We start from the raw sequence: 24,314 nt of genomic DNA, 5'->3' as shown, positions 1-24,314 counted from the left end.
CAGGAGATTCGTGGGCAAAGGACAGGCAGCCAACTGGAGGGCGGAGGCCAGAAGGGGCTATAAAGGGCCAGCCGCATGAAATCAGTCCACCTCCCCCCCCCCAGATCGCTGGCCATTAGTATGGGGTAACACTAAGGGTAATGCCACCCTGCGGGCGGCCATTTTGATTTCTTGATTATATTATTGATGTTATGTTATCAAAATAAATTAATAAACAAAGGATTGGTTACCTGAACTGAAGGTAACTTGATTATTAAGCTTAATCCATTCTGGTTACCCCAATAAATGGCCGCGGCCTTTTGCCAATTGTTGTATGTGGTCATTTATAATAAGTTAATATAAGCATGGGGTGTGCATTACCATGTGCTGAGCTGCACCACTCAGCAATGCACTGCAAAGTCTGCTTGGCCTCTCTGTCAATTAAAGCACTTCTGTCTAATCACGTCACACTGTGGGTACTATGGCCAATCTCATTGAGAATAATGCGCACTGGGGGGGCAGGGGAGCTTACAGCAATGCAATCGTGTGAAAGGGGCCTGAACAATGCTTGCAGTATAGTCTTTGCCAGATAGAACTGCTTGTTTTCTGAACAAAGCAGAATTTCACTAGCATGGTATTCAGAATGTGTAACAAGCATTACTACTGCCAAATCTAGTCACGCCTGTCATGCCATGCAAATCGCTGCTATGCCTGCAGCAATGAGTTCCTTCCCACATTAGCCAATGCACTCTCAGTCATTTCCACCTTTGTAAACTGATCCGAGTCCGACCTGGTGTGGGCGAATCAATCTTCCACATGGGGGGGGGGTTTCATTTGAAGTGTCAACCTTGATACATAGACGTACAGGATACGTGTAATGCGCAGCTGCAGTGTGTTGTGAGTAAGAGGGTTACTCCTTGCAGGCTCCCCCTGCCCTCCGCTGTGGTACCGTCCGGCAGGAGGGGGCGTGGCTAGAAGACACATATGTGGGGGAGGCGGCGGATGCTGAGTCAGAGTGACACTAGCCTGTGACACTTCGTTCTGCTTCTATAGACGGTCAGGGATCTGCTTGCTCTAGCCATGCCTGTTGTGGGTCAGCGCGTGAAAGTCTATGTGGTGTATTGGTGAGTCCTTATGCCTCCTTTATTGTTGTGTTGTGCCTGGTGAGAATACCCAGACAGCAGTGACCAATCAGAATAGAGCTCTATGTTGTGATCTGTAGTGATGGGGATAAGGGGCTGCCATTTATGTCTTTTGACACAATTACCTGTATTTTGTGGATGGGTTGTTTTGGTTCTTATTTTTTTAATTTTAGGGGGGTTGGGTGCTCTTGTAAGTGTATATACTACCACTGTTGTTTCTGAGGAGCTTACAATCTGATCCTACCATAGTCATGCGTTTATTGTAGTCTAAACTCTAGAGCCAATGTAGGAGGAAGCCAATTAACTTTATCTGTATGAGTTTGGTATGTGGGAGGAAGCTGGGGTGGCTGGAGGAAACCCATAAAGACACAGGGAGAACATACAAACTACTTGCAGATAGTGCCCTGGCTGGGCTAGGCACCCAGCTCTGCAAGGTGAGAGTGCTAAGTGCTATGCCACTGACTGTACTGCCATAGGGTTTGGCATTTTGTTGACTGCCATACAGGCTTGGCTGTTATACCGACACATCTCTTTGACTATAGCTGAGAAATGTTGTTATGAAGCGGGACAGGGATACTGCACTATGTTGCAGCTTCCTTGCTGGTTAGGTAAAGTGTGTGTGTGTGTGTATTTTCCTCTCACTGTATTGGATCAGCAAAGGTATGACTAGGTTCTATGTATAAGTTGTTCACATCTGTCCGATCAGAATGGATCAATTTGTTCGGTTCTGGTGAGTGCAACTGAAGGTTGCACTGTATGTGATGCACATTTCATCAATTTACTCACCTGCCTCCTGTCACACTTGTTTTTGCTGCTGCTGGCACCACTGCTCGGGTCCACTGCAGCAGAGAAGCTCTGGTATACAGATCAGAGCCCTGGCGGAAGCATTTGGGCCTCCCCATTGGCTTGCAACAGACCAGTGGGAATCCTGGGTGGTTTGAGTCTTCTTGTGCAATCCAGTAGGGATCCCCATATGCTTCTTCTGCAGCTCCTATCTGCTCCTGCTTTAATACTGTCTCTCCAATACCAGATTTTTTTTGATTTGTGTAAAAATGGCAGCTCACCTGCAATGCCTTTTTAATATAGATCCCACATATTCTATTTTAAACATACATGCTTGCTCTCTGTGAATCACATTGCAAAAAGCAGTACAAAAGCTGGCAGTGTATAAGAGCCCAAAGAGTTGGCAGAGCAGGATTGCTGAGCACCCTGTTTTGTTGGGGAGGGGGGTTGCTGGGAGACCTCCCACTATGGGGGATATAGTATCAGCTAGACACTTGTGGTCTGACCATGGAGGGTCACTGATATCTTTGGACATCTGTACTGACATTAGATCTGCCTGAAATGGATTTTTGCAGGACAACAGTTCTTGTCCAATTTGTGGGCATCTGAGGGTGGCATAGTCTGGCCTTTGTCAACTGTATGGCTAACTATTAATCCCAATCAGCCAACCATGTGGGTGACACCACTTGTTATCCTAGTTCATGGACTCTTGGTGGGAATCTTTGTTGTGCTGGTTTACCATTTCAGCAAGACCTTCTGGACATAGGATTGGCACAACAGCCAGGCCAGCAGTAGCCAAAAGGCGAGTCCCCATAGCCCTTTCACTGGAGATCTGTTTTGTACACTGAATCTGGTGGATAGGGATTGTTCCACTTGGCACCTCAGACTTGCCCTCTGCAGTATGGAGGTGATTTGGTTATTCCTCTCCCTGTCCTGATGTCTTGCTACACAGGTGCTAGTTTTCTTCCTTGTGATCAGGGCTGCAGAGTCAGTACAAAAAAAAAAAAAAAAATCTCCTTACTCGCTTATGACAACTCCGACTTCAGGTACCCGAAACTGCTCTGACTCCTTAGCCTAATGCTTACCAGGGCTGTTGAGTTGGTACAAAAATACTCAGACTCCTCAGTTTATGAAACCACTGTGTCCACAGCCCTGCTTGTGAGCAGGTGACGTTATACTAGGCTGTATTCTTATCCTGCATACTTCTGCTCACAACACTGTTTGCAGGGTGTGGAGGAGGTGGGGTAGTGGAGTTATATAAACCAGAGGAGACTAATGGCTGTTCATAGCAAAAATAAACTGGGCAGCCTTCCATGCTGTGATTAGGAAGGTCTTTTAGAAAAGGTGCGCCTTTCTTTTGTCTTTGTGCATCCGGTGTACTCCCAATGTAAAGTGCTGCATACTGTCAATACAAATCAGTCATCTGTTTCTAAAAGGAGGGTGTGTGTTTATGTAGATTTTCCAAAAGTCTCATACCCGTGAGGTGATATTTGTGGCGATGTCACCTGACATACGGGAACATTGTTTAGCATAATCATGTTAAACCGTGTTGCTCCTGCGGCGATTGCTTGACAGATCCAGCGGATCGGATTGTTATAATCCCCGACGACTCTGCAAAGTACCGTGATCGCTTACTTCCCGTTCGCACCTGTCGTGTGATGTTGTGAGCAGGAAGAGGCGTCGCTTAACGACAGTTGTCAAGGGGATGTCACTGGACCCGTCTGGTGGTCAGCAGGGATGCTCCTCACATTAATCACGTGTAACCATGGTGGTTACTCGGGATTCAAATTGGCTTTAATTGCTCCAGCTGAGCGGGTAGATGCAGTGAGGTTAATTACCCATAATGCCGCTTTCTGCCCAGAATTTCAACAAGCTTGCAAGCGTCCTAATGAACGCAAGCCTCGCTATGGAGCACTTCCTCTTTCCGGCGTGAAGGAGGAAGTGCTCCATAGCGAGGCTTGTGTCCAATAGACGCTTGCAAGCTCCTTGAAATGCTGGGCGGAGAGCGGCATTATGGGTAATTAACCCTGCCGCATCTAGCTGCTCAGCAGGAGCAATTAAAGCTAATTTGAATCACGAGTAACTACCGTGGTTACACGTGATTAGTCTGTGATGAGCATTCCTAGTGGTCAGTATGTAGCTCTTAGGCCTTGTTCACACTATGCAGACTGTCTAGTGTCTTGACAGATGGACAGATGGCACATATGTATAACGTATAGACTGCACTAATGCAGCAGTGTGTTTATTGCACAGCACCATGTGGTGGGATTTTGACACCCTTACTTACCCCATTCTGTATTATAGTATGTGGGCAGAAAAGCAAATGTGCTGGTTGAGCATTGCAGTATATCCGCTTCTCAACACTAGTTTGCTCATGTCCTTTGTGTTTTCTCACTGTTGTCTATTCCCCACCACCCCTCCCAAGTTTACCCATGAAATTGGGTAAGAATAACCTATTGGATAGTGTACTGGTTAATGGCTCCGCCTCTGACACAGGAGACCGGGGTTCAAATCTCAGCTCTGCTTGTTCAGTAGGAGACCTCGGGCAAGACTCCCTAACACTGCTAGTGCTTATAGAGCGCATCCTAGTGGCTGCAGCTCTGGCGCTTTGAGTCTGCCAGGAGAAAAGCGCGATATAAATGGTCTGTGTCTATTGAAGAGGAAGAGATGCCCTCCAAATGTCTCACTACTTTACAAGAGTCATCAGTTCTTTACAGTACTCCAGAATCCCCACATCCCCCCCCCCCCCCCCCTCTTCCCTGCTTTAGGGCTGATTCACATTTGCCTGAACGTGCTTGCTATGCTATTTAGCTATCAATCTACCAGGGAATGAGCAAAAGCCAGTTGCCATGTAACTAAACAAAATGGCTATGTGTGGTATTTTTAAATTGAAACCCACCTTATGTAATAACTAGCAAGCAGCTGTCGCCCACTGAGATGTACATACAGGTGCCAGCCCTACCACCCACCCACTCTGAACACTTTGCAGCTCACTGGAAGATCTGTGAGGGCAATTAACAGGGAGTGAAACCACCACTATCAACTGCCTGAGTGAAATGGCCCTTCATGTTTCTCAGTTGTCTGTCCCCTCAATTGGATGCCTGGTTTGACAGCTACCGCAATTACTTGGCAGCGCATGAGGGGACATTTATCAAGTGTCTGAGACAAAATATTGGTAGGTTTTTAGAAATACGTGCAGAACTGTCTCAGGTATCTTAAGAAATCACTAGATGGTGCAGTTTCCTTATTAAACTATTCTAAAATAGGAGGAATAAAGGGGCTCATACACTGATCGATTTCAGCCATCGATTAATTCTATAGAATAGATTCTATCAAATTCCCAGATTGATCGATTTGCGGCCGATTTCCACTGATTTGATCTGACAGGATGGAAAATCTAGGTCAATCTGCTGCTGGAGGGTTTTGAGGTGCATCTTTCAGTATATTACAAAAGCTGTGCCTAAAGCCTCGTACACACACTTGATTAAAGTCTGCTGTTCGATAGCGAACACCAGCCTCTGCACATTTACCTTATGCACGCTGCTCCCCCACCCAGTGACATCACATACACTCCACTCTGTCCCTCCACCTCTCTGCAGAGCGCATCCTCTGCTACACAGCTGACTTGCCTCTGTGCAGCTAGCCATGACACCTAAAGGGATCAGGTCCTGAGCCCTGATTGGGGGACATCCATCAAAAGTTTAAATTCACTTTAAAGGGGAACTGAAGAGGTGTACCGAGGCTGCCATAATTTCCTTTTAATCAATACCAGTTGCCTGGCAGATCTGCTGGTCTATTTCTCTGCAGTAGTATCTGAATAACACCAGAAACAAGCATGCAGCTAGTCTTGTCAGATCTGACTTTAAAGTCTGAAATACCTGATCTGCTGCATGCTTGTTCAGGGGCTATGGCTAATATTAGAGGCAGAGGATCAGCAGGGCTGCCAGGCAACTGGTATTGCTTAAAAGGAAATAAACATTGTAGCCTCCATATACCTCTCTTCAGTTCCCCTTTAAGTCTTACTGAACTTTAACTGACCACCAGGGCTGTGGAGTTGGGAGTCAGAGCAATTTTGGGTACCTGGAGTTGGAGTCTGTGGTTACATAAACTGAGGAGTCTGGAGTTTGATTTTTGTACCAGATCCACAGCCCTGGTAAGTATTAGACTAAGTAGTCAGAATTGGAGGTTTCATAAATTGAGTCTAGTTGGGAGTCTGATGATTTTTGTACCCACTTCACAGCCCTGCTGACCACAATAAAAGCTGTACCGTCCCATTATGTGACTGGACAGGTGTGTGAGGGTTTTTTTTTGTTTTTTTTTTCTCACGTCTGCTTGCTGGATACGATAGCATCACATATGGAGGGGGTGCACTGCATTCTTTCTCTACGGTTAGTTTTCAGGTCAACTGAATAGGCTTCATCCTAAGGCTGGACTCCATAAACTGAATGGAGACAATGACACATTGTTTAGTACAGGGTTGCTATGCTTGGGTTGCCTAGTGTAACTGGGACATTAAACAATCACATGACAGGATTGATGTGTTGGACTGTCTTGCCAACCAGGCTTCTGACTTGTGGTAGAACAATGAGTGACAAACTGCGTAGCTAGAGAATAATCTTGCAAAACAAGTTTTCAGTAGCCTTGGTTTAAGACAGTCTAGTCATTTCACATACAAGGCCTTACCCCCCCCCCCCCCTTAATTTATGTGTAGAAAATGACCTGTACAGACGTCTTCACTGTGGGCAATAATATGGAGACCTGTACCATGCTGAGATGGTAGGGATTCTTTGTAGTTGGAAAATGTCTAGGCTGTAACAAAGCAGCTTAGGCTGACCAAAAACCACTAGGAAAGTATAGGAGACCAAAACGCCCTCCTACTAAAAAAAAAAAAAAAAAAATGCTTAGTGTGGCTTGCATTCTTAAAATAGAAGGTATTTGCTATTAATTCAGTCAGCTGTGTTCTGTGACAGACTGGATGATCTTCCCTCCTTGCTCCATTTCCCCAACTCATCTGTAGGCGGTGATTGGGATAGGGGAGGAGTGTATATGGATTGGGCTGCATTTATTTATAATAAAATATATATATATTGCAATGTGAAATCGTACATTTCTTTTAATTGCCAATGGTACTCCATTATTTATTTACAAGCACAGGTGTACTATGTATGTGGGTGGATTAGGGTTTTTTCACAGGCTGAGTGCTCAAGATGCAGATAAGCTTGCCTGTTTGTAATGTTTACAAACATGGCTGCTGTCATTGTATCACAGGAAGAAATGATCATTCCATTGAAGCTGTTTGCAGCTAGATTTGCTGTGAAAGCAATCTAAACGTGGTGCTGCTGGCCAGATGCAGACTATAATCGCGCATGCACAGCTTGTGCATGGACATGGTGTGGTCAGGAGGAGAACTTGTTCAATGAGCTCTTGTCAAATGTTTGGCAGAACACAATGGAATGGAGGGCATGAGGAGGATGAGGGGAAGCCTCTGGACTTTTTTTTTTTTTTCCTTTTTTTTTTTTTTTTTTCTCCCTAGACCCCCCCCCCCCCCCCCTCCTGTTTTACAACCAAAGTTGTGAAAGCATAGAAGACCGCTGTTGAGCATGTGTATGGGGCTTTAGGGTGCTCTGCCGGAGTCTTGTTATGTCTGCCTTTGATTTTATACATGACCTGCCATACCTGGGTGACATAAGAATAATTGATTGATGTGCCTTTTTATTCCCTTTTCAGTGGCGCCTGAGGGTACCGCCCCAAGGTAAGTCATGTGCATGCGTGCCAGTGTGAGATCCATGCTGATTGGGAAACAATCTTGTCCATAAAGCCAGTTAAACTGCAATAAAATTGTAAGTTGTTATTGAATGACAACTAAAATCCTGTTCCAATAAAGGTGGCCACACAACTAGTGATGGGCAGATTTGACCAAGAGATATCTGTCAGCTGCCCATACACTGCAGACCGATTCCCAGATTGATTTCATGCTGGAATTGGCCCTGTGATGCCGGCTTGCTGGCCCAACTCTGTCCCCCTTAAATGTGTCTATAACTGCTACCAATCTCCCCTACCTACTCCCACAAAACTCGGCTGTTGGGGCTCATGGGAACTGTAGTTCTCAGCGACCAAACAAAACAAATTGTCGTGGCCATGTTTCCATATCAATTTCAGGGAGAAACTGCAAACGTCAATTGGCTTTCAGTCATGTGACTACACCAAGGAATTCTTAGAGATGAAAATTAAAACTTTGAGCCTCTGAAACTTGGCTAATACTTATCCGTGTTGGCCCACAGGGGTCAACTTTAGTCCTCGAGGGCCATATCCATGCCAGTATTTAGAATGGACAGAGAAAGGTGTTCTGCTTGAGGAACCACACCTTTTCCTTTAGTCCCACCAAGTCATCTGAGCTGTGACAAATGTGTGAGGATCTCGGCCTTTGAGGACGGGAGTTCAACGTCCCTGTTTAGCCCCATGTGTCTGATCACAACTTTTCTATTCCTCAGGCTTCTTTCAGATGGACGCTGAACTGCGTGTTTACAGAGCAGTTCGGTCTCCGGACTGCCAGTGCAATTTAAATGCAGCTGAATTGCAGCACTTGACACCACTGGTATCAAACATTGTAATGCACTGGTGTTACTGGTTGGCAGAGGAGCGCGACATGTTAAGTCTGAGCACAGCCACACTCAGATCTCAATCTGGGGGGGGGGGGGGGGGGGGGGTAAGCTAGCTGATGTAAGCTAGGTTGTTGTGCAGTCTGTGGTTAGTGGGGATTTCTCTAATGTACAGTTGTATCTTCCAGTTTCAGCAGTTGCAGAAGGAACTGGAGAAACGGTTCCCAGGCCTGCTGGAATTTGTAAGTTAACCATCCTAACTTGTTAATTCTGCAGTTTTGGTGGTGGTATATTTTTCTAATGCTGTCTGTATCGTCAGGAGGGAGAAGGTACCCCAACTGCCACAGGATGGTTTGAAGTGTCTGTCAATGGGAAGCTTGTTCACTCCAAGAAGGTATGTCATGCCGTCTGTTATCCTGCATCAACCTGTCTGGTTCATGAGCTGCAGAATGCACACTGCAATGTGGTTGCTTAAGAGCAATACAGGGAGTCCCTGACTTATGAACATCTGACTTATGAACATCTGACATATGAACGAGCCATCAGTCTTGTGACATTGAGGACTCCCCTTGTGCCTCCGTCTACCGTCTTTCTGCAAACCCAAAAATAGCGCAATGTAAGCTACTCGCCTCCCCCGTGAGGGTCCATCGGCAGGTGACATTCCTCTCCACTCAAAGCTCAAACTAATGTGAAGCATCACCTGTGTGACGCATGTAACTATGCATCATGCAGGAGGAAATGCTGGACACTAGGGTGAGCAGAGGAATGTCGCACAGCGATGGATTCCGGCAGGGAGGTCAGTAGCTCACATTGCACTATAGTGTTCTCCCCAGGCTCTTTTAGTTGGGTGCTTCACCCGACTAGTTTTGGTGAGCACCCGGCTGTCATCTGCTCACCTCCTTCTATTCTGTAAGCAGTTGCACACAGAAACATTGGCCCTCCATTCTCTCATCTCGCCCCACCTGGCTACTATTTCATGCCACCCGGCTGGAAAAAAATTCTCGGGAGAACACTGCTATACTCTGGGATTGCAGGAGGCAGGGGAAAAAGGCACAGGGGGACACGAAAGATGCATGAGGGGAACAATGAGGCACGGGGATGGAGTGAGTAACAAGGGAACACAAGGAAGTAGAAATAGAAGGGACACAGTGGAGGCACAGGGCAGGGGACAGAGGTGGAACAGTGTTCCGACTCAAGAACAGATTCAGGTTAAGAACGAACCCACAGACCCTATCTCGTTCGTTAACCGGGGACTACCTGTATATATCAAAGTAGATCGCAAGCCTATTTGCTAGGGCATTCTATCCTCTCCAAACCCCTCCCCCCCCCCCCCCCGCCCACCACCACCACCATATGAACTCTGGCACTCTTCTGTTATTGATGGGGTCCACTGGGGTTTTCTCGCTGCAACCTTACAAAAATGTAGTATCTTAGGCCCTATACATCAAGGCATAATGTCATTATATTCTCATGCCACAGAAAGTAGCCTCTGGCTTCATCTCTAAGGAATTTTCAATAACAAATGGTACTCAACAGGGGTACCCCGATCCTCTCTAATTTTCACTAATCATGGAAACACTAGCAGTAGCCATCCGCTCTAACACCCCCAAATTAAAGGAATCCCTATTAATGAATACCCTCATAAAATTGATCTCTTTGCAGACAACACTATCTTTGCAATTACAGACCCTTTATCATCCCTACCTTCATTACTAGATGCCTTAAACTTCTCCGTCTCCTATTACAAAATTAATCAATCCAAATCCTTTTTACTAGGATCCCTAAGCACATTTCTCAATCCATTAAAGACTGCTATCCTTTCCCTTGGGTCTCAGACTCAATTGCATACTTGGGCATTAAATTAGCTAAGAAATCAGCAGACCTCTACAAAGTGAATTATATACCCCTATTGTATAAATTAAACTAGAGCTACAAGACCTATCCTCCCATCATTTATCCTGGGCTGGAAGGATAGCTGCATTTAAAATGCAAACACTGCCTTAAATACCTACATTCTTAGGACAGTTAATATTCCAATCCATCGTTCTTTCTTCACAGAAATACAATTGCACAATATATCTGGCAAGGTAAAAGACACAGGACTGCTTTCAAAAACTTAATAGTAACTAAAAGAAGTGGTGGGATTGGAGTCCCTTGTATTTTATCTCTATACCATGCATGTAACCTTGAAATGGCTAAATATTGGTGGCATAAAGCCAGGGAAGTCCCACTATGGGTATCAATAGAGCGTTCTATTGTTAACCTCCCTGGCGGTCCATTAAAACCGCCAGGGGGCAGTGCAGCACTTTACTTTTTTTTTTTCTTTTTCAATCCTGCAGCTAGCCTAGCGCTAGCTACATGATAGCCACACTGCAGCGGCATCCCCCAACCCCTCCGGCGATCAGCGCAAAACAGGAAATCCCGTTCAGAATGGTATTTCCAGTTTGGCTTCCCCCATCGCCATGGCGACGATCGGTCTGACGTCAGAGGGAGTACCGATCCACCCCACAGCTCTGTCCTGGCACTGATTGGCCAGGCTGCGCACGGGGTCTAAGGGGGGGCTCTAACGCGGTGAATCGGCGGCGATCGAGGTATGCACGCAGCTAGCAAAGTGCTAGCTGCGTGCAATAATAAGTGTACAAATCGGCCCAACAGGGCCTGAGCAATCCTCCGCGGTGGCTTACCGCCAGGGAGGTTAAAGGAGACCTAAGTGATTGCCTACTGGTGAAATTAATACGAGGCCCTGACAAGAAATTCTCCTTCCTGACCATAAATGCCACAGTCCACTTTTGGCATTTCATTATAAAACAAATTTCCAGAAGTAACGCACGTTCCAAAAATTCCATTGTCAGTCGCTCCCTTCCTAATAGAGTCCCTAAATCACTGGAAACGCCCGTCACACTCCAACTTTGGAGACCTCCTCATTGAAGAAAGGTTCAAATCTTTTACGCAACTCCAATCGGAATTCCAGTCTCTGAATTTTTAACATACAACAATTGAAACATTTTATGGGCTTCTACACAAAATTCTCTCCCTAACATCCCTAAAACTAGATCTTTTCAACTTGTCAGAGCTTCTACTCCTCCCAAAAAAGGTATCTCTTTATGCTACTTGGAAATCCTTAGGTCTTCTGATTTCCAACTTAAGAAATATCTGCGTTATTGGTCTTATGACTTTTCAATTGATAACGTGCCTCTTCCCACATATCTAAATATTCCAGATGTACCACCCACTGGGAAACCTTTCAAAAACTTTTACTACATTGGTATGTCACCCCTCTACGCCTAGCAAAATATGAGGATCACTCTCCAGACTGTTGAACATGTGGATCCTTAGGATCACTCCCCCACTTTTTTTTTTTTTTTTTTTTTTTTTTTTTTTGGTATTGCAAACACATAAGAAACCTCTGGAGAGAAATCTCTTTATACATCACCTCTCATATCTGGTCCTCATTTACCCTAACTCCACAACTAGCCATACTACATATAGGACTAGACATAATACCAACTCCGTACCGTCTAGAAATCTCCCAAAGTTTAACAATAATGCTGCTTATTTGCCTCTGTTGGCACATTGAGGTGGATGTTGCTGCTCCGTAGTACAGCACTCCACCTCGAACTGTTGCTTAAAGGGGAACTTCAGCCTAAACATACTGTCATTAAGTTATATTAAAATAGGTAATCTAATCTCTTACCCACCCTGTTTTAAAAGAACAGGCAAATGTTTGTGATTTCATGGGGGCAGCCATCTTTTTGGTTGAAAGGAGGTGAAGGGGAGCATTACAATTGTCCTGTGTCCTTATCACCCTTCCCAGCTGTGTGCGCTAGGTTTCAAATCTCTAAAAAAGAAATTTGCACCAAAACAGAAGAATGAGAACATCAGACAGAAATCCCATCATGCTTTGCACAGCCTCAGGGGAAAAAGCCCGGGCAGTTTTCTTCTGTGCTGCTAAAAATGAGGCTTGGGTAAGAAAAACGTTCTGATGCTGTCCAACTGTAAGACCCCAAGCCTTTTCAGTGCTGCTGAGTAGATTTTTAGTTTGGAGGTTCAGTTTAAAGGGAACTTGAGAGGAAGTATTAGAGCCCACTTATACCTTACCTGGCACTTCCTCCAGCCCCCTTGTGGGCTTCCTCCTCCCCAGCTGCTCCATTCTCCTAGGATTGCCTCCAGTATCTGGCACAGTCGCAATGTTCTGCGCATTCCAGCTGCGCGCGTGCCTCCGTTGTGCTCCTGCGTCCATGCAGCCGGGCTGTGCAGAACACCACAACTGGCCTTGACACTGCCTGATACAAGAAGCAATCCTGGGAGACTAGAGCAACTGGGGGCAAATGACGAGGGAGCCCACAAGGGGGCTGGAGGAAGCCCCAGGTAAGTATAAATGTCCTCTAATACTTCCCTTTAAGGTATTGGAGTCCACATTGCCTGTGGGTGACAGTACTCTTCTGAGTGTCCTATAACCATAAAAAGCAGGGGGGAAGCAGTAGCCTTGACCAAGCTGAACAGTCTAAGTGCAGGCAGTGTCAAATAACTTGGTAATCATTTTGGCTGGCAGAAGGCTGTACATGGGGCATTATGGTACCAGAGTTGTCTTTTAAATTGAATTTTAAAGTAGATCCGAGATGAAAAACTATAACCAGTAACTTGTCTATATATCTTATCTAAAGTTTAGATGCACAGCAAATCTAGCTGCAACACTATGATTATTTCTTCCTGTGATATGAGAGCAGCCTTATTCTGCTTGTGGTCACACAGGCAATCTGCTCTGCATCTCTACCCCTCAACCTGTGGAAACTCCACTCCCCTCTCTGCCCCTTGCCTCTGAAATCTCTGGCTCCACCTTCCCAGACTGAGCTCCCATGAGCACTTGCTACATGGGACTCAGAAAGCCTAGGTGCTGGAGGAGCTGTGGGCGAGGCTTGTTTAAAGGGAACCAGAGAGGAACGGGGGGGTGAAAAAAGAAAAAGATTTTATACATACCTGGGACTTCTTCCAGCCCCATAAGCCTGAATCGCTCCCACGCGGCCGTCCTCAGCTTCCTGGATCCGCCGGTACCGGGCCCGTCACTTCCGGCGGACGCGGCCAATTGTCCGCATCACAGGGGCTCCCTCCATACATGTACACATGCGGCAGCGCAGTAAGCAGCCACATGCGTATCTGTATGGGGAGAGCACCCTGTGATGCGGAGAATTGGCCGCGTCCGCCGGCCGACTTGCCGACTCGCGGCAATGACTGGACCCGGTGGCGGCGGATCCAGGCAGCGGAGGACGGCGGCGTGGGAGCGATCCGTGCGTATGGGGCTGGAGGAAGCCCCAGGTATGTATATTGCATCCTCTCTGGTTCCCTTTAATGTATAAGGAATTGGGGTATTAAAACAAACGTATTTGGCTTGAGGAATGCCCTATAAACTATATGTAAGGGGCACAATTATGCAATGAGTAAAGTGTTGTTTTTTATCTCTGATCCACTTTAAGGGAGCAAAACCAAAGCAATGTCATGTAGGGAAAGAGGTAAAGCACATCAGTCACCTTGTTCTTAGTTCATCCCACTTCCTTAGAAGTTCTATGCAGCCAGTGACTGTTGGTTCTTCAACTTCTGACTTACAATTCAGACACTCTTCATAACAGTACTTTTTTCCATAGTAAGTTTCATCCTCTTGAATCTTTTTATCTGTGCTCACAGAACGGAGATGGCTACGTGGACAAGGACTCCAAGGTGAACAAAATAGTGTCTGCTGTGGAGGCTGCACTGCAATGCTGATGGACTTTGGGATGTGAACTTCAGAGGTGAGATGCTACAGCTGCTTGCCTTCCAAGCCATAGGGGAAGGGAGTCTGTGCGATTTTCATTAATCTATACTTGGGACTACACTTGAAGTCAAAAAGCTCCATGGATGTCCCAGGAACAATAATTGAATGGAGACCCCTCTCTCTCCAAGGACACTCCAAGGACACAAAGTTCTAACTTTATTTATACACTGCAGCTTAAAAAAAAAAAAAAAAAAAAAAAAAAAAAAAAAAAAACCCTCTGGGGGGATACTTACCTTGGAAGGGGAAGCCTCTGGTTCCTAATTGGGCCTCCTCTTTCCCCCAGTGTCCTGGCAATCCAGTGCTGTGACATCCAGTCATCCCCAAAATGAGGGTTCTGCCCTCCAAAGGTAAGTATCCCCCAGAGGGGTTTTGTGTTTCCCCTTACAGAGTCTCTTTAAAGAGAAACTCCAACCTAGAATTGAACTTTATCCCAATCAGTAGCTAATACCCCCTTTTACATGAGAAATATAATGCTTTTCACAAACAGACCATCAGGGGGCGCTGTATGACTGATTTTGTGCTGAAACCCCTCCCCACAAGAAGCTCTTGGACCTCGGTACTTTTGGCAGTTTGTTACAATGTAACAAGGTTCACAGACAGGAAATAGCTGTTTACAGCTGTCTCCAACGGCCAAAACAGCTAGGAGCAGCTACATAACCTGCCCACAGTAACAATGTCACCATGTAATAAATGTCCGAATGTAAATCGGAGAGAGGAAAGATTTTAAAATGAGCAAACACTGACTAAATCATTTATACATAATTATGGTAAAAATGAAGCACTTTTTTACTACATTATTTTCACTGGAGTTCCTCTTTAAGGTCTATCTTATGTTTTGGCATCAAATCTACTAGATGTGGTAAATGATTTACCACACTGCCCCACAAGGTATCTGGTCTCATTTTGACCTCTGTTTTAATATAAAGTTTATCATGTTCCAAAACAATAGATGTTTCTATCTGAAGTAGGGACTCTATTGAAAAGCAATAAAACTGCAGAGTTGCACGGTTCAATGCCTTTGCCCCACCCCAATTGTGTTAAATGCTTTCAACCGATCTATTTTTCAATTTCACCCAATGTTTTAAAATTATCTATTTCTGTCCAAAAAGAATCCATTCAGATGAAATGGCTTTCTTCCCTACGCTGAACATCACATTCCAGCAGGGAATCTATTGAAATTCAATGGAATTGCAGAGTTACACTGTTCTATGCAGTGCAAAGCTATAGGCCATCGATCTGCCAATGTTCTTGCCCCACCCCTATTACTTTAAATGATCCATCTTTCTGATCAATTCTCTCTCTCCCACACACACACCCCACACACACACACCCCACACACACACCCCACACCCACACCACACACACACACACACACCACCCACACCACACACACACCACACACCCACACCACACACCCACACCACCCACACACACCACCCACACACACCACCCACACACACCACCCACACACACACCACACACACACCACACACACCACACACCACACACACACACACCACACACACACACACCACACACACACACACCACACACACACACACCACACACACACACACCACACACCACACACACACCACACACACACCACACCACACACACACCACACACACACACACCACACACACACCACACACACACACACCACACACACACACACCACATACACACACACCACATACACACACCACACACACTAACTATGCAGCCACTGGGTGGGGAGGTAGGTCACGTGGATGTGTATGATCCTGGGGGTACCAAACTGGAGAGGAGAGCTTGCTGGTGGCTGGCTGCAGTCACTTTTCATAGCTTGGCTGCAACAAGCCGAGGGATCACAAATTGCAATTCTTCAGTTGATGATGAGCCATGGCGCTTATAACATTTCAGTAATCTGATCAAAACCACAATCTTTCCAGCAATAAAGGGCTGTGACTTAACTCCATGTTAGTCTTCCAGTGTTCCACATCTGAATGTTCCACATTTGATTCATCTAAAGTTTGGAGAAATGATTTGGCTTTCCAAGATAAAGCCTAGAAATAGAGGCTGACTATTGAGATTTTCCCAGCAGCTGCCTCTATAGGGGCTCAGGTAAATTTTGTGAAATTGTACTTTTGAATTAAAATGCTGTGCACTGTATTTGCAGTACAGCAGACACACTTTTTTCCGTTTGCAGCCTGTTCTATTGCTATTAAGGGTTCAGCTCTTGAAGACCTGTACTTTTCCAATGTGTTGTAACTCTGAAGAGCTATACTAATGGTCCTGCCCTATACAGAGTATAGTGGTGGTGGTGGAATTCATCTGGTGGCATGGATGAGGGGGATCTGTCAGTGCATCTCTTAGCCATTCGGGGAAAAAGTGTGGCTAGATTTCTTAAATCCTCCCCACCCCAATATGGTGCAGGATAAACCTTCCTCCACCATAGGAGAGGGAAGAGACTTCAGAGTCAGCAACAGCGTGAAAATGGATTAGATTGACCAGTGATCAGATCCATTTTCACGGATCAGTTTTCCACTGTAACGCAAGTGTGAACTGGGCCTCACAGAGGTGGTGTGTACTTGTAGGCATAGTGGAGGGTAAGGAGTTTGGAACAGGTCTGATTTGGGGTGTGAAGCGGTTGGGTGAATGGGGCGCTGTCACAGGGCCCCTAGTGGCTGGACCGTGAAATGCCTTCCAATCGGTTTCAGCACGCAGACCATGCAAGCTGTGGTCGCAAATGGTGCGCAGTAACCGATGGCATTTTGGAAGCAGACCGACTAGAAGGAGCCTGTGAGTTACGGTAATTACAAATTGCACACTCTTTCAGGGTATAACTGTCACCACCTCTGTTATCATGGGACAGAGGAGCCCACTGACTGGCTGAGTCTAGACTTGCAAATAAAAAGGGTTAAACACACACTATTCTGTCTAGCTAGCAACAATGGTAGCGACTCTTCAGAAGTCAAGGTTCAGTTTGTGCGGCTGAATAGCAGAGTAGCTGAGTAAACAAATGATGTTAGCGTCGTTTATTAAATATGCAATATTAATATATACAGAAAATCGTTAAAATCAACAATTATAGAGACAAATAGCACAGTATAGAAAATAAAAATGAGGGAAAAAAATACTTAAAGTTCGTGGAAATATGTCCTTCTGGGAAAATCTGAGCACATGCAAAATGTCCTTTGTTTCAGTTCAGGAAAATGGCCGCCAGCCACATGGTCCTCTGGCTGGCTTGATCAGGTGATGGTACACAGGGGAGGACTAAAGCCCGCCTGCTAGCAATGCTCTTTTGATGAAGCTGGTTTGGGGGTGTGGCAACACCTGCCCCCTCTGAGAGAGATTTAGGTTTAAACCTATAAAACACTAATTCAAAACCGATAAATGCTACATTGGTGCAGATAACCGCTTAATAATCCTCAAATGATGACCATTCCTATGACATTAGACTTGATTAGGGTCGAGGGTACAGTTCCTGAGAAGTTTAATAACTTGGTTGTAGGTGCCCCTGGCCCCTCTAGACTGGTATCAAGAGATTTAGCACGACTCTACAAATCCAATGATACCGCTCTCATTACTATGCTATTTAAGGTATTCCCTAAATATGCACACACACAAAAAAAGAATCAACACACATGCATCTGAATCTGCCCCTAGTGGTGCTGCACTGGCTAGCTCGTCCAGGCCACCTGGGGAGCTAGCTTGCTGGCTTCCTTTCAGGCAGCCATATGGCTGAGCAACTGACACTTCTGTTAAGGTCCAGATTCCAGTCATATGCTAATTAAAAATCAGGCATCCTGTACCTTAGGTTACTGAACTATTTCTCTGCTGAGGAGGAGAGCCACAGACAGCCAATCTATGTCGGGCAACGCAACGACAATCGGGCAGTAAACCGATTGCGTTCTACTTTCTCACAGCTCGTCTGTGACAGGCCCAAATGACGGTCTTAGATTGAATGGGATGCAGGCAGTAGGACAGGCGGGTGGAGATATAGCATGTGTGTGGGGGAGAGGAATGGGGAACGATGGAGGGGTCACTGAGTGGAGGAACAGTACTGTTCCCCCCCCCCCCCCCCCCCACCCCTTTCTAAAAGACATACTAATTCATGCCTTACACTGATTAGAGAGCCAGGCCAAACTTGCTAACAGCTGTTTCTGGCTTAGACACTGAAGCGAAAAAATTATGATATAATGAATTGGTTGTGTAATACAGCTAAGAAATAAAACATTAGTAGCAGAGACATAAGTCTAAAGGTGGCCACACACCGTACAATTTTTTTTTTTTTTTTTTTTTTTTTTTATGTCCAATTTAAGAATTGCAATCAGTGTTTCTGAGTGATTGGTACATTGGTCATATTTTTGAAATGTTACACACACTTAAGTTTAAATTTTTCCCCAATTATGATAAAAATGATTGGAAACGCTGAGAAAATTGCTTGGGTGTGTATATTAATAAATTTATAATCCAACACACTCCATACAATCTTTAGTAGAAATTTAAGAGAAATATCTGGCATTTCGGATCGATTGAAAAAAAAAATAAAAAAAAAAATTTCCCGTTTTTTTCCGGTCGAAGGGAAAAAAAGCTTTCTATTTTCGAGAGATCCGATCGTTTTATCCAATTACTGTAAAATCCGATAATTTTATTGTATCGTGTGGCCACCTTAATATTTGTTTCCAGTACAGGAGTTAAACTCCAGTTTTTATCTATGCAAATAGCCATTGAGCTCTATGACTTTCAAAGTTGCAGAGAGCTCTGATTTCTGATGTTTTTTTATCTCCACTGTATTGTTTTTCTATTGCAGAGGACAGGTCAAAAGTTCACTGCCTGTTCTGTAAAACATTTAGAATGCTGAGTAGTGTGTAAATTGCAAATATTAGAGAATGATGTAATGTTATAAAACAAGCTGTAAAACTGAAAATAAAAATGAGTTGGGGTTTATTTTTTTTATGCTACCAATGTTCTAGTAATTATCCGTACTACACAACCAATTCATTATTTCATATTTTTTTTCCACTTCAGTGTCTCTTTAAAGAGTACTTCAATTATAAATTAGCTTTAAACCTATAAGTTGCCAAGATATATAAACTCACACATAATAATGTGTGATTTTTCTCACCCCTGGGTCTGTATTCCACATATGGGCTTGAAATCCCTACCCCCAGTGTGAAATTGGACCCGGGGCCTTCCATTTCCCCCCCCCCCCCCTCCTTCCAAACCATAGGTGCAAAGGATGGGGGATTGATGTCATAACTCCACCCCTCATGTCCATGTGATCTAATCTAGGCAGGCAGACTGAATTCTAAAATATGAATTATAGCAAATAGACATGATGCTTGGGTACACATGATGGATTTTTTTTTTTTTTTCCCGCTCAATTCTTTTCTTATATATTTCCATTCACTTCTATGAGAAATTGAGCAGTACACCTATCAAAAGCAAGATCGGACATGTCGGAAATTGTCTGTCGAACCATCTATCTGCTGGAAAAAAAAAACAAATGGTTTATTCCTAGCATAAGATGGGCTACTGCAGTTTTCCTGTCTTTACTTCTCTTTTCACAAATTGTAGTACAGAGAAATTTGATCCAAGCCGGTGTTGTGTCTGATTACGCTGCCTTTGCGCTGCCCCGCATGCGCAGTAGGAGACTGTGCGGCCACAGTTCCTATTTAATTATGCTGCTGATGGTAAAATACTAAATATCTCTGCTTCTTCACATCCTACACTCCCCACATTTTCAGGGTAGGGAGGGGACCCCCCCCCGAACTACCTCTATGCCAAATTGCAGCCCCCAAGCTCCGCTGGTTCAGGAGATAGATTACAGAAACCATCTCCTGAACCAGCGGAGCTTGGGGGCTGCAATTTTTGGCAGAGGTCATTCGGGGGATCCTCTCCCTACCCTGAGAATTTGGTGAGTGTAGCATGTGTGGAAGCGGAGATACTTATTATTTTACCATCAGCACCATAATTAACTTCACACTGAGCATGCGTGCTACTCAGTGCGTAAGGGAGCTTCCGGGCAGCACAATCAGACATTATACCGGCAGACAGCAGGTGAGGGAGGGGCAGGGGAGGGAACCAGGCTGAAGAGGTGGGCACAATGCTTTCAGCATCAGGAGGAATAAGGAAATGCTACTTAGATATAAATGTGAGTCTGTTCTATCCAATATGCTGTACCAGATTTAAACTTTATATGTTCATCTAACTGTACACAGTGCCTAGACTACATACAGTTGTGTTCAAAATCAACCCCAATGCTGTAAGGGGTTTAAGGGAATTTAGTGTACATCTGTAATTGTGTTCAGAATGAAATCATACAAGGATGCTTTAAAGAGGAACTGTAACGGCAAAACGTCCCCTGGGGGGTACTCACCTCGGGTGGGGGAAGCCTCAGGATCCTAATGAGGCTTCCCACGCCGTCCTCCGTCCCTTGGGTCTCGCGGCAGCCCTCCGTACAGCCGTGACGTAATATTTACCTTCCTGGCTCCTGCGCAGGCGCTCTGTCTGCTCCGAAGTAGGCGGTAATACCCGATCGCCGTCGGGTCCGCTGTACTGCGCAGGCGCAAGTCGCCTGCGCAGTAGAGCGGACCAGACGGAGATCGGGTATTTCCGTTTATTTCCGAGCCGAAAGCAGCCACAGCGCCCCCGCTGGAGCCAGCAAAGGTAAATATTGAAATTACAGTCGGGCCTGTCGCCGGCTGTTCAGAGGGCTGCAGCGAGACCCCCGTGGGACGGAGGACGGCGTGGGAAGCCTCATTAGGATCCGGAGGCTTCCCCCACCCGAGGTGAGTACCCCCCAGGGGATCTTTTTGAAGTTACAGAGTCTCTTTAACCTCCCTGGCGTTCTATTAAGATCGCCAGGTCGGCTGCGGGAGGTTAGGGTTTTTTTTTTTTGTTTTTTTTTTTATTTGTGTGATTTCTTCATTGACTCAATTATTCAACCCCTTTAAAGACTACCACTCTTAAGAACTGAGGTTCATTCAAGTGTTTTCAATCAGGTATTGAAAACACCTGTGGATGTTAACAAGCAGAAATCGAGCATAAGCACTAATTGGGCAGACTTAAAATGATGGATACTCAGCTCCTTCTAGATATTTACTGGTGTGTTTACAAACCTGGTGAAGTCAAGAGAGTGGTCCAGGAAGACCAGAGAAGAGATGATTTCTCTTCACAGGAAGGGTAATGGCTATAAGATGTTAAACATACCAAGAGACACCATAGGAAGCATCATTCGCAAATTCAGGGCAAAGGGCACTGTTGAAACGCTACCTGGTCGTGGCAGAAGAAGCTGACTTCGACTGCTGTGCGCTACCTGAAGTGCAAAGTGGAGAAAAGTCCCTGTGTGACTGCTGAGGAACTGAAAAAAGATTTGTCAGATGCGGGTACTGAAGTTTCAGCTCAGACAATAAGGCGCACACAGCGTAATGAAGGCCTCCATGCCAGAACTCCCAGGCGCACCCCCCTTGCTATCTCCAAAGAATAAGAGTTGCCTGCAGTATGCCAAAAGCCATGTGGACAAACCACAAGTTTTGGGGTAGTGTTCTGTGGACTGATGAAACAAAATTAGAACTGTTTGGGCCCATGGATCAACACTGTTTGGAGGAGGAAGAACAAGGCCTAAGAAGAAAAGAACACCTTGCCTACTGTGAAGCATGGCGGGGGAAAATCAAGCTTTGGTGCTGTTTTGCTTCTGCAGGTACAGGGAAGCTTCAGCGTGTGTAAGGTACAGTACCAGGAGATATTGGATGAAAATGTGATGCAGTCCGTCACAAACCTGAGGCTTGGGAGCCATGGGACCTTTTCAACAGGACAATGATCCCAAGCATACCTCCAAGTTCACTAGAGCATGGTTGCAGATTAAAGGCTGGAACATTTTGGAGTGGCCATTGCAGTCACCAAAGTAAATCCGATTGAAAACCTCTGGTGGGACTTAAAGAAAGCAGTTGCAGCGCGCAAGCCTAAGAATGTGACTGAACTGGAGGCTTTTGCCCATGAAGAATGGGCTAAGATACCCGTAGATCGCTGCAAGACACTTGTGTCAAGCTATGCTTCATGTTTAACAGCTGTTGTAACTGGAAAAGTATGTTTTACTAAGAATTAATGTCACTTGGGGGTTGAATAAAACTGATAATTATGTGAGCACAGAAAATACATTTGTGGCTTTCATTATAAATGTTGTTTGTCTGATTTACAAGTGTCTCTTTGCTTTAATTGTAAACAAGATGTTTGAAATGATCAATGTCAAACTGGCCAAAACGCTCAATTTTTTTTTGGGGGGGGGGGGGGGGTGTTGAATAATTTTGAACACAACTGTATATGTATTGCCATTCAGACTTTTTTTTTTTTTTTTTTTTTTGTCAGGAGGTGGTCTTTAACTGGCCTTACTCTGTATACACAACATACAGCAGTGGCTCTGGGTGTACAGTCCACTTTCCAGAGACATAAATTAGTTGCTCACTGAGTGATGCATCATGGGAGATTGTTCCTGCTTGTTTATCCAGGAAGCTGGATAATTGCAGTTACCTTCTGTTTCTATGAAACATTCGTTTAGCCTGGTTTTCTATACAGTATAAACTTCTCTTGTTTCCTAGGTGGAAAGATCTCTTTGCTTCTTTCATTTTCTCCAAGCGCTTAATGACGGGAGACGCTAAAACGCTGCCAAGCATGGCCAATCCCAGAGCTCGCTGCGCGGCTGGTCAAGATGAAGAAAGTGACGGCTTTCCATCTCTCATCTGTTAATATTTCCTCCTGGTTTTGTTATTGAATAATCTGTAATAAAATGCTTTACTAGATCGGTGTGCTCATGGTCTCTGAACTGCTAGCATCTGCCCCATCTTGCACCAGAGTTTATGCTGAATTTAGGCAGCTTACAAATGGACCAATCAAATGTAGCCGCTTTTTCCCTTTGCATGAGGTGATCACATGGATGATGACAATCTGAACACAAAAGCCTAAAATGGAATATATTGCACTAATTTCAGGGTAGGTGCCCACAGTCTAGGATAGATGGGTAGGGCTCTGCTGTATAGGTTAGATAGGCAGGTGTCCTGCAGGGGGAGGGGGCATAGCAGTTATAACTCTCCTTACGCTGATCCCACGCAGCCTCTATCTCCTTCCTTTCCCTGGTATCTGTTGCTTTGGTAACAGCGTTCCCCTGTAATGACATGCGGTCACGTCATCACGGGCCACAGCGCCAATGCAACGGATGCCGGGAGAGGAAGGAGATTGAGGCTGCGGAGGATCAGGATTGAGCAGTATAATCCCTGCTAAACCGCCGCTATCCCACGGAAAAATGAGGGGTTTATACCCCCTAAATCCCCTCTGCAAAAGCCACAACTTTCTTGGTCCTGGATTTTGCTGCTCATGGACGCAGAGCTTTGAGCTGCTGCTCTGCCTCTTTCCGTCCCTCTCGGTGAAGGAAGACTGAGGGGCGGGTATTGATATGCAAAGAGGCAGTGCTGCAGCTTAAAGCTACCTATTGTGGCTGTTGGACTGAGCAACAGCTTTTCAGTATGCTTTTGAAAAATACCCCAAGAATCCCCATGAGGAGATGGACCAGTCCAAAACCTCTCAGATAGGCCTAGGACCCCCTCGTAATTGCAAAAAAAAGTATAAATTGCTGCTGAAAGTGAGCCCCAGGTGTAAGGGCTTTCTCACATTACATAATTTGTGCTGGAACCTGATTTCGTGCACGCGTTATGACCTGCAGCGTGCTGTCAGGAAGTTGCGGTTTCGGGCCTCTTGCACACTACTGTGCGTGCGATTCCATGGTTTTTGTGTTTTGTTTTTAAAAATAAATCACAGAATCGCATGTAGTGTGCAAGAGGCCTGACCCTGATCAGCGACAGGTCTAATTTACCTGGCGGGAAATGACTTGTGCCGGACAATTTAAACACTCCCAGATGCGTTAGTGTAACGCTCTGGAACACTTTGTCTAATGTGAAAGGTAACATGAAAGTCAATAGACTTTCAGGTTACCCCACTTCCTGCATCCTAGGAGTGATCCGTCAA

General features: G+C 45.3%; 1 protein-coding gene across 1 annotated transcript; it reads left to right on the top strand.

Annotated features, from left to right (window-relative positions):
- The first annotated feature begins 948 nt into the window (after nucleotides 1-948).
- On the top strand, nucleotides 949-23,095 carry SELENOW (selenoprotein W). Its single transcript, XM_068249458.1, has 6 exons — nucleotides 949-1,103; nucleotides 7,632-7,656; nucleotides 8,692-8,745; nucleotides 8,823-8,897; nucleotides 14,183-14,286; nucleotides 22,895-23,095. Exons 1-5 carry the CDS (start codon nucleotides 1,060-1,062, stop codon nucleotides 14,258-14,260), a joined length of 276 nt encoding a protein of 91 aa, XP_068105559.1. The 5' UTR covers nucleotides 949-1,059; the 3' UTR covers nucleotides 14,261-14,286; nucleotides 22,895-23,095.
- The last annotated feature ends 1,219 nt before the right edge of the window (nucleotides 23,096-24,314 follow it).

The sequence above is a fragment of the Hyperolius riggenbachi genome, chromosome 8 (genome assembly GCF_040937935.1).
Source record: "Hyperolius riggenbachi isolate aHypRig1 chromosome 8, aHypRig1.pri, whole genome shotgun sequence".
NCBI classification, from domain to species: Eukaryota; Metazoa; Chordata; class Amphibia; order Anura; family Hyperoliidae; genus Hyperolius; species Hyperolius riggenbachi.
The sequence above is the reverse complement of the archived record's forward strand: the minus strand, read 5'-3'. Positions and strand labels throughout refer to the sequence as shown.